The sequence below is a fragment of the Lupinus angustifolius genome, chromosome LG14 (assembly GCF_001865875.1).
Source record: "Lupinus angustifolius cultivar Tanjil chromosome LG14, LupAngTanjil_v1.0, whole genome shotgun sequence".
NCBI classification, from domain to species: Eukaryota; Viridiplantae; Streptophyta; class Magnoliopsida; order Fabales; family Fabaceae; genus Lupinus; species Lupinus angustifolius.
In genome coordinates, this window is record NC_032022.1 from 4,389,326 (window position 1) to 4,400,936 (window position 11,611).

The 11,611-nt window shown below is 32.4% G+C and overlaps 1 protein-coding gene across 1 annotated transcript; it reads right to left on the reverse strand.

The window, feature by feature from the left end:
- On the reverse strand, positions 8,606-10,280 carry LOC109326201 (early nodulin-like protein 1). The gene is made up of 3 exons (XM_019558894.1): positions 10,043-10,280; positions 9,601-9,924; positions 8,606-9,169 (listed from the first exon to the last, which is right to left on the reverse strand). The coding sequence occupies exons 1-3, from the start codon at positions 10,227-10,229 to the stop codon at positions 8,802-8,804; spliced, it is 879 nt and encodes a 292-aa protein (XP_019414439.1). The 5' UTR covers positions 10,230-10,280; the 3' UTR covers positions 8,606-8,801.

An 11,611-nucleotide genomic window follows, 5' to 3' on the forward strand; every position in this document is an offset into this window, starting at 1 on the left:
AAATAGAAGTTAAGCAGGGATCATATGGGATTTTCATCTGCCAAAGAAGGTATGGACGAGAAGTATTAGAAAGATTTGACATGGGAGGTGGCAATGTAGTAAAGAATCTGATAGTCTCAGGTACGAGGTTGTCCAAAGATATAGGTGGAACAAGAATTTATGAAACTATATTTAAGCAAGTAGTTGGAAGTCTTATGAGCTTAACTGTCACTAGACCTGACTTGATGTATGGTGTTAGTCTAATAAGTAGGTTCATGTCCACTCCAACTATGTCACGTTGGCTTGCGGTAAAAATAATTTTAAGGTACCTGAAAGGTACAACCGATCTTGGGATTCTTTATAAGAAATGAGAAAACAACTTGAGATTACAGCCTTTACAGATAGTGACTATGTCGGTGACTTAGACAATCCGAAAAAGTACTTCTGGATTTGTGTTTATGATGGAGTCTGTTGTTTCTTGGTCCTTAAAGAAACAACCAGTGGTTGCTCTTTCCACTATGGAATCAGAGTATATAGCAGCATCATTGTGTACATGTCAGTGCGTCTGGCTCAGAAGGGTGTTGAAGAAACTTGGAGGTGAAGAAAAGACAAGAACCGCAATTATGTGTGATAACAGCTCCACTATACAATTATCCAAAAAAATTGTGTTTCATTGGAAAAGCAAGCATATCGATGTAAGGTTCCATTTCTTAAGAGACTTGGTGAATGATGGAGTTGTTGAGTTGAGCTACTATAACTCTCAGGATCAAATTGCAGATATCATGACAAAATCAATAAAGTTGGAGCAGTTTGAGAAACTTTGTGGCATGCTTGGAATGGTTGAAGTTGCTAAAGAGAAAGAGGAAGTGTCAAGTTCTACTATCACCCGAGCGAGAGGTTGTCGCTCAAGCGACAGTTCATAGGTGTATAAGCCAAAGTCATTGTGTGACTCTTGCTTCAGCGAGAGGTTGTCGCTCAAGCGACAATCCACATGTGTAGAATCCAAAGTCTCTGCTTGTCTCTCGCCTGAGCGAGAGGGTCTCTCCCAAGTGACAATTACAGTTTTAGAAATAAAAAAATGTTGTGACTCTCGCTTGAACGAGAGTAGGTCGCTCAAGCGACAGTTTGCAGTTCTGGGAGCCAAATCTCTATGAATTTTCACTTAAGTGAGGGACACGGTCATCCTGCTCGCTCAAGCGAGACAAAAACGCATATGCATTAGTTTAAGGGAGGTATTGTTAGATAGTTTTTTTGTTTTTATGTTTATGGAGAATAAAACCGATCAATGGCCACTTTATTGGCATTGATAATATGGTCGGTTATGTTTTTTTTGTTTTGGAAATAAGGCTATATATAACCCTCAGCAGATGAATACAAAGTATGCAAGTTTTCTACCTTTCTACTATTCTTTGCTTTCTGAGTTATAACAGTAATGATCTCTTTTCTTATAATTGGTGCACATTATAACAAGAGACTTGAATCCAATATATAACAATGATTTCTCTCATCTATTACAATACTAGGTAATGTTAGACTTTGTAAAATAATATCTTTCAAGCATCTCCAGTAATTTCCATTTTGAAATATATGAATATCTAACTTGAGAAATCTTGATAATAAAATTCACCTTAGCAAATATTCAGGTCCACTATGTTCAATCTCTAACTCGATTTTCCAGCTTCACCATGAAAGAGTTTGTTCCCCCTTCAACATAAGTCATTTTGAGTATCCTTGATAATATTATCAAGATCCTATTGCTAACCGGCGAATTGGTTAATTAAATTACTAAATCTGGTTGTCACAAACAAGTATAAAACATTGTCGAGACTACAAGGACTTATTTTATACTAGCCTTTCAACTAAAAATTATTATTCTAAGTTGGTTTTAAAAAGAGTTTTGGTTGATTTGTTTGATTAACTAATTACTAACTATTTGACCAAACTACTGGGAATAAAGGTGATGGGAATGAATTTCCTACTCACTATCAATACTCACACAAATCAAATATATTGAGTTAAATGCAAGACCTCAAATGTATTAATCACCAATGTTTTGGTCATATTAGTAGCCCATCAAAACAGCTCTCTCTCTAGCAACTAAGTTAATAATATGAAGATATATGAATTGTTAAGCATACACCTCTATATCTAGTAGTACATGTTAACAAGTTTGAGACTTAGTAAGTTATTGAAGTGACAAATTGATATAAATCTTTGTCTACCAAATATACCAAATTGATGAGTTGTATAAAGTCAGAATTACAACAAGGATTTCTCCAATATTTTCGTTTACAATACATACAAAAAGGTGATTAATCTTAAAGTAATCAATAAGCACATAAACTTCTCATAAGAATCAAAATATAGTAAAATAGTATAAATTCAAATTAAAATGTATACATCAAGGTCATATTACATTCAATTCCAACAAGGAAGAGGTTTAGCTACACATTATCATGGTAACTAAACACAAAAATACAAAGATAAAATTAAGCTCATAGGAGAATAAATTACATCCTCAATAAGCATAGATTTGATCATCTAACATTTCCTCATTGCTTCTACACCTCAATCTAAGCTAAACTACCCTAAGAACTAAAATATATTGAGTATAAAGTGTTCCTATTCGAATATATATTTTACAAACCCAAGTTAAACCATTTAAATAGTGTCTGAAATCTGGCTTTCACGCTCAGCATACCGCCTGTGTGCTGAGCGCATCTCTTCGATTAGCCCAGCTCAACCTATCAACGAACTTCTTGTGCTAAGCCACCCCTTTTCTTGTTGAGCGCATACGTGGCGGTTAGCGTATACGAATTTATGACTATAAGTTCCTGAGGTCATGGGTTCGAGTCACAGAAGCTCCCTTTTGGGGGAATAAAATATTGTAGAGGGTATTTAATCTTAATAGGTGGCACGCTTAGTAAATTCATGGATCTGGTGGGTCACATGTCAAGGTTGGGGTTTTATATGGTAGATGTTCCATATTAACTTGTCCCTCTTAGTATTGATGATCGAGAGTGTTATTGCTATTGTAAGAGAGGTATGAGTTGTTTCTTTTGTAAGGTGGGTTGAACTACCCATTTTTTTCCCACTATAATCATAGTTATAAAAGGTATGACATGCAACAACTTCTTATCCCAAATTTCCTAGTGTGGACTCAATCTTTGATCAGCAATTAGTCTAAATGTATCCCCATATACCACATGCATCACACCGCACATTGCTAATGCTCACTACATTTGATTTATTTCATACTAATTTCTCCAATCCCTGGCAAACAATATCCAACTTTGAGATGATCATCCATCTGATTGACTTCAAATTTGACTCCTTGAGTTCTTCTTGGATTGGTCCCTCTTTTGTTGGCCTATTGGCTATGGTTTGAAGCCACATTCTCGGTAATCATGAAAGCTTATGCTATCTTTTTGTTCATCAATGCTCCCTTTATCGTAGAGCCCGAAGTATGCTTTGAATAATAATCGAGACTGTTGTAAAAGGTGTGTATGATCTGCTATTTCTCCAACCCGTGGAATGGGCAAGCTTCTAGTAGATACTTGAATCTATCACACGTCTGTGAGATTGAATCCCCTTCGTTTTGGTTGAAGTTTATGACTTGGTTTCAGACATGGGTAGTAGTTGAGGGTAGGAAGTACTTGTTCAAGAATGTGAGCTTTATATCTTCCCGTGTGGTGATCATCTTATTAGATGGAAGCGACTTGAACCAACAATGAGCTTTATCCCTTAATGAAAATGGGAATAAGTAAATGTGAATTGCATCATTTGAGCCTCCTTCAATTTGAATTGTCTCACAGAACTCCAAGAAGTGATCTACGTGATTGGTAGGATCTTCTAAGGGAGAACCATTGAATTGATTATGCCTTATGATATAGAGTAATGATGGCGGTATGGTGAAATGACCCACTTCAATTGGTGACCTAGAGACTCTTGATCGTAGTCCTCTATCATTCAATGTTGAGTACTCTTTGAGTGACTTGTCATCTTTTTCGGCTATTGCTCATGTTAGCTCACATCTTTCCCTCGTTCATTATCTTTGGTGTTGTCTCCTTCTATGAAAATTCCTCTCCAATTATGTGTCAAGAACTATTGATGTCCCAAAATCACTCAAACTTTGCATATAGTAGCAACAACATGTAGATGATCTGGAGAAATTAGAGCATAACTCAATCAAAGTATACAAGATTAATCAATTAAAAATCAATAAATTATGACAAAATCCCTGATAATGGCGCAAAAAACTTGATGTATGCAATATCGCAAGTGTACGATTTTGTCACTAAGTAATAAAATATTCGATCTCATATGGATTGATTATCCAATTGATTCCATTAATTAATTATTATCATCAATTTTCATAAAATAATATAGTTTTTAAAGATTAAAATAGTAAACAGTATCTAGAATTAAATCGAATTAAAATATATCCAATAAGAGTTTCCGGGATTGAGGTTACCAAACGATGTTAATGAATTAACATTTACAACATCCTTCCATGAAATTTAAGTCATGAAGGTAGACAATCCAATAATTGGTATTATTCTCTCTCGAGAAATAAAACCTACACCCACTTGAAGCCTGAACCTACTCTCATGGTACATGAATCAAGCGAATCTCTTGCTTGGCCTCGTGCCAATCTCTTTGTGGTTTTCCATTGGTGTCACTGATCTCTCTTCGGGTATTCAGGTTTACCTCTCGATCATTTTCCAATCTACCTAAAACGTGTAATTATATGGCTAGTACACTCATAAAAGTTTGCTCTCTAATATCCAAACCGCAACAAGCACAAGAAGGAATAGTGAACTATGGAACTACTCACTCATGATAATAGAGAAATAGAAAAATATTTTTATTGAAGAATAAAGGAGAGAATACATAAATCTTATTATCTATTCGTGGTGTAACTTGTGTTTTGCTCACCCATATTATGTTGTTGTGAATTGTCTCTTCCTTCTTTGTGATGCCCTCTATTTAAATGTGATAAGAAATATGAAACCAACCTTCTAATTTGAAATCCAAATCATCATATTTATAAAAAACCAATCTTTGCAATTTTATTTTCATGAGTTGCTTCAAAATATGAGGCTTCTGATATGTGCGATGATATTAAAACCATGTTTAAATCTTCACAATATTAATTAAATCAGATTAGATAAAATATGGATTCTTCTTGTTGGTGTTGATCCTCAATTATGGCACAATATTTATCAAATCATGTTTATCTAAAATATGATGTTTTCACAAATTTTGACTATCTTTTTAACCCATATTTAACCCAAAATGCGTCAAATTATGACAAATGTAAACTAAAATCTGAATTAAAGATTTGTATAAATATGCATTAAATATGATGTATTTACATATAAATTAGTGACTATTGTATAACGTTGGCCGCAAACAATAAAATAAAATGCAATATATAAATATAAGAGAATAATTGAGAGAAATTATTAATGAAGTTCAGTCAATTGTGACTATGTCCTCCAGAATGTTGAGTGACTATCAAAATATTATTGGAAAATAAAGATTTCAAGCTCTAACATACCCATGGGCTTAAGGCCCATATAATATTTTTAATTGATGCTTATAATTTATGTTTATATTTGAAGTATATTATAACGAATGACTTGAGTCCATTATATAACATTGATTTTCATCATCCATTCTAAAACTATGTATTGTGAGACTTTATATAATAACATATTTCAAACATTCTTAACATGTCTTAATAAGTGTCTTGAGTTTTTTGGAGAGAAAATTTCTCATATAGGAGAAACACATGGCTATGAAGTCCTACAATACATTGTGGTGAAAGAGTGATCTATATAGTCCAATGGTGAGATAGTAGTGGATAACCAAGTATTTCGGAACTTGGTGTTGGTGGATCTACCTTATTCATCTACATACATGTGGCAAGATTAATGTAGCATTTTGTTAGGTGGAGACCTGTTTGTGAGTGAAATTTTAGAAAGAAAGAGAATAATTGAGAGTTATGAAACACATTGTTGTTCTTTTGTGGTTGATCGAATTGGTCGGACTAGAGGTTCGGGCAAGAACTCTTCTCATGGTATCTGAGTTGAGGTTGACTTGGATCCATTGATGGAAGTAGCTGAAAAGGTTCTCCGATGATCAAGTCAATATGAGACTAGAGATGTAATGCTCGGGAGCAATATATGATAATGAGTAATAATGACAAGTGGTGAATGAACATAATAGAAGCGTGATAAGAGATTTAAGATACGTCCTGTTGGGGGAACCCCTATTTATAGTGGTTGAGATGAATGATGTGGCTCTAGAAAGTACTGTTGGCATTACCGACTGTTTGAGTTTGTCGGGTGATGTTTTTTCCGTGTCAGGCGGATTTAGCAGGTTCATACTCTGCCATAGTTGACTTATTGCTGATGGTAGGTCTGGTGCCACATTTCAGGCCTGTCCTTGTCGTGTTGACAGATGTATGTGAGATTTGCATAGGGCGTGACAGTGCATTGTTGGCGGCGTGTCAGGTGGGAGTGGTCCCCATCCCGACCTAGCATATCCGGTCAATGGTGACAAACCTATTAAGTCCTTCAACTAGCCATGTCCGATTCTTGGTGGGTTGAGTAGAGAAGACCACCCGGGCAAATGGGGCATCTGAATGACCAAAGTAGAACAATTGTTGAGATGGATTTGAAGCCTGCCATATTTTTTTCCCCTTCAAAATTTAACTCATAATAAACCCTAAAGGAATATGTTAACAAATATATTTTAATAATGGGGATTAAAACCAAATTTTTAGTGTTTAAACACTAGTCATGAGGAAAAAAGATATGACAAAAGTATATTAAGGACTAGTATTTATGAAAAAAGATATGGCAAAAGTATATTAAGGACTAGTATTTATGAAAAAAGATAAGAGAAAAAAGCTAAAACACATCAAGCTTTCACCACGAAAAGCTTGAATAAGTCTATAACTACTCAAACTACATCACATTAGAGCGTAAATAATATTAACAAAGATTCCCATACTCTAGTAAATTAAAAAAACTAATTAAATTTCAATCATTTATTCTATGAAAATCTAATTGTTCAACTCTATTAATTAATTACAATCACATGAATTATTAAATTTTCATAACTAATATGCATACTAAATTTTTTAATTTACTCCTAAAATAAGTAAATCTCTTCTCATTAATATTACAAAAGATATTATTATTATAAATATTTTACTCAAAACAATATCATTATATTGTAGTTAACACCCTCAATTGTTACATTACTTTTATTCAATGTAAATTACTTGTAACTAATGTTATGAAACTCGAGTCAGACATCAAACTAGAAATAGTTCAATATTAGGTTTAACCGGTTAAACCGTCCAGTTAGGCTAGATGATTTTATATATAATTAATAATTTTTATATATAAATATATAATTATGTTCAAATGCAAAAAATTATGTTGTTAATAATTATGTATAATCATATTGAAGTAACCTCCCTCCATCATTTTCAAATCCGAGTAAAACAAAACATTAGAGTGATGTTTCATTTTTTAAAATTTTAAGTTAACCTTTCGGTTCATTCACTTCCCGAGTTATTCCAATTTAATCAGGTTTAACACGGTCAGACCAGAATTTATTCAGTTCAAAGCAGTTCAACCCCTCTTCCGATTAAGACTTTATACCAAAGTCTATTTTCAAGTTCGATATGGTTCTCACAACACTACTTGCAATATTTAGAATGGGGAAGGATGTAAATATGAAAGATGTAAGTTCATTCCGGGAAAGCTCTTGGGATCTTTGGTAATCTATTGATTCGTTAGGGTACAAATTGTCTTTTTTAAATAAATTTTTGGGTAGTTAAAAATAAAGATGTATGTTCAAAATTTGATCTTCAAAAGTTTTGCTGTTGACTGGACGCACACGCTAGAGAACAATCAGAAGAAGGCACTGATTTCTAACTTCTTAACGGATGATTAACAACGCTATCTTGACTTTTCTAGGTTCTAACAATTCTTACGTTAGAGGTAGAATTTGTCAAATTACAACCTACACGACCATGATCTAATTGGTTGAGAGAAATAGTCTAGATATTTAAAGAAGATAGTCTCAAACTGTATTCCAAATTAATATTATTCAAGTAAAAATTGAAAAATAATAAATATATAATTTTTAATTAATATGACTTATTTTTATTATCTAGATTATAATTTGAAACATAATATGAGACAACATATTCTTATTTATTTAATGAGATAATAAGACTTAAAAGTTTAAGTTGTTTGGTGAAGGGTTGAAATTTAACTTTTTTTACTTTATTTAAGAAGAACAATTGATCCCCCAACACTTTGATCATAGAACCATTAGAATATATTTATTATCCTACAAAATATGACACTTTATATACCATTAGTTATAATTGATTAGAAAATATTTAATTATTAAACTTTAAACTTAAATACAATTTCAATCAATCACAACAAATAACAAATGAATTGACATATTTTTTTAGGACAACAAATCATTATATATCTTCCCCTCCAACAAAAAACTGATAGTATCAACTTACTTCCCAACAAAATCAACAAATATCAAAGTTAAAAGATATAACATAACGAAAAAAGTTAGGATACACTAATAAAATATATGCAGTATTATTCAGCTGAAAACAAATAAAGGCATCCAACTGCTAAATGCCTTGTCCAACAAATGGATACAGTCTCATCTATAAATATGATATAAACAAAGAAACATAAATCTCATAAATATACACTATATATAATCACAAATACATGAATCCCATATTCACTACTAATGAATACTAATCAAATGAAGAAAGCTAAGCCAATAGATAAGACTGTGACCATATATCCACAGAAAACCATAGAAGTGGCAGAACTGGTTGGTACAAGAGCAGAAGAACCTGAAGGTCCAAGGTTAGTGGGAGATAAGGCTTCTGATGGTGAGAGTGCAGTGGCACCAGAGCTATTAGCAGTGACATTAATAGCTAACTTTTGTCCCAAGGCACAATGGTCCTTGTAAGTACTTGTGAAGAAATGTTCACCAATTGTGTTGAGAATGATTCTTGTTGGACTAGTTGTGTATACAGCCAGAGTGTTATTTGTTTCACACTTCTCATAAGCTTCCTTTGTGACAATAGCAACATCTTGGGTTCCATTTTTGTAGTAGAAAACTGTACAATAAAAAATTATTCAATGATCAGATTAGAAGGAGGCCAAGTATATGTGGTTATATAATCCAGTGTTATATGTACAACCAGTGTTTTAAATTGCAGTCACAATTATGTTACGTTAACTGTAATTATGAAAAATTACGGGCAATTGTGACTAACACGACTGCAATTGTGACTAACACGACTGCAATTGTGACTGATATGGCTGCAATTACGGTCATGACGCAACTGTGGAGACTCCTGAAACCATAATATTGGGGCTGGAAATTAATGTCACTAACTGCAATTTAAAAGACTGTGTACAACAACTTTGTTACAATATTCGGCTTTATAAGGCATAGTGGTGACACAATACTTTATAAAGCCAAAAGTTGTTGATGCTATCATTTTTATTATATAAGTAATTGTAGAAAATATTTTGAAGTTTATACCAAGACTATCTCCTACAAGAAATAGTTTGTTGTAAGCCCATGCTTCATATGCACTTTCACCAATTGGGGACACTACCCAACCCAAATTGCCACCAACAGTGTAATTGAATGGTTCTCTTGGACCAGGAACATTAATGGCTAGTTTTTGACCCTTAAGGCAGTGTTTGTCCAAAGTGCTTGTGAAATAGTAATCACCAGCAACATCCAAGGTGAAATTTGCAGGGCTAGTTTTCTTAAGAGATATTGGGTTGGTTGTGTTGCAGTTCAAGTATGCTTCCTTTGTGACTCTTGCTACATCTTGTTCACCATTTGTGAAATTGAAAGCTGAACCAAATAAACAAAGTTAAAAAAACTTAGGATGAGTTAGTAAGAAAATAACCATATTTAAGGCACAAAAAGTTAGTTATTATTGGACAAAGAAGGTGTATGAAATGATACTTACAGAGAATGTCACCAACTTCAAAGTAATGCAATGAAGCCCAAGCATCATAAAATATAGGGTCACCTAGTGGAATTGCCCAACCAAAATCATCTCCAACATCATACACTTCCTCTGCTTTAGTGTTATGCAATAAAGCACACACAGCCAAGTACAAAGTGGCCAATTTCACAATATTGCTAAAAGCCATTGTTGTTTAGTTTGTTCCTACAATATGTTTTGTGTCTCTAGATTAATATGTTACCCTAGTAGATGTATTATTTATAAAGGTTGAGAAAATTGGTAAAGGGTTTGTTAATAGGTGATGTTGACTTGAGATGAATTTAAAAAGCAATTAAGTTGAATAGTCACTTTTATTCCTTAAAAATTTCATGTGTCCAATTTGATAACTGAAAAAGTAAAAATCTAGACTAGTACTTTTAAAATTGAGTTAAAATAATATTGGTTAGGGATCATAAAAAAGACTAAAACTAACATATTTGACCAACATTTGATATGTTTATGAATTATTTTAGGTTTTCAAAATTTCAAGAAATAAATTAATACATATAAAAATTTTATGGGACCAAAACATATATTTACTAGGTAGTTAATTCATATTTTACTTTACTTTTCTGGTAGTAGATAAATTGATACATCTTTTCGTGAGAGTCCAATTTTTCTACCCCTTCTTTGCTCTGATCGGTCAAATTAGTTTTGCCTTTGATGTATTTCTAGAATGTCAACTTTCAAATCTTTAACCATTTAGCATACGACCCTTTCAATGGTTATAAATTATTATCAAATAATTTGTGTTCAGATCTAAAATAGGGTTCATTACAAAATTTGTGTATTAATCATTTCATGTTTTTCTGGAAGCTTCTATTTTTCTAATTGAAATCAATATTGTGATTTTCTCTTATAATATAATAGTGTATTATTTGTAACAAACTTCACAACCGACATTTTGGTTGGAAAACAAGATAGGGTCTGACAATCTTTTTTCTTATTAGTTTTCACAATCTTTATTTGAGCCGTCGTAGAATTTGGTTATTATAAAAAACATCACAGTGTTATTTATCATAATCGAGTTTTGTTGTTTTAACTTCCCAACCCATATTAAAGATTAAAAATGGAAAGCTTTTCTTTTTTACATACAAAAAATGGAACTTTTTATGAGAAAGAAACTAGTTAACCTTAATATTATGATTAGAATACTTCGAAAAAGTCCTCCTAATTACTTGGAAAAAATTGATTGTTTTTTTATGTTCTCAAAACAATATCATATTTACTTTTTGATTTTAGAGTAATGTTATAACATTTTATTAAATTAGTGTAAAATTTCTCATAATTATAGAAAAATGACTTATGTTAATTGAAGCATACAAATAAGCTTCATGTGGGTACAAAATAACAGGGGACACTTTTCTACTGTAACAAATATTCTTTTTAAAATGTTTATTTTGAGATAATGTATTTGTTATATTTCATTTTGCCACTTAATGATTAGTTTATAGAAATTGTAGTTTGTGTAATATCTTGTTTAACTTTTAAGCATTAATTGTCATTTTTTGACAAATGTTGCCCTAAAAT

What these genes read in the sequence shown, in the direction of transcription:
- LOC109326201 (XM_019558894.1), bottom strand. Translation starts at nt 10,229, where the DNA reads ATGGCTTTTAGCAATATTGTGAAATTGGCCACTTTGTACTTGGCTGTG. An exon ending in TGAAGTTGGTGACATTCTCT is followed by an intron (nt 9,925 to 10,042) that starts GTAAGTATCATT and finishes TATTTGGTTCAG; the next exon opens with CTTTCAATTTCACAAATGGT. An exon ending in TCTTGTAGGAGATAGTCTTG is followed by an intron (nt 9,170 to 9,600) that starts GTATAAACTTCA and finishes TTTATTGTACAG; the next exon opens with TTTTCTACTACAAAAATGGA.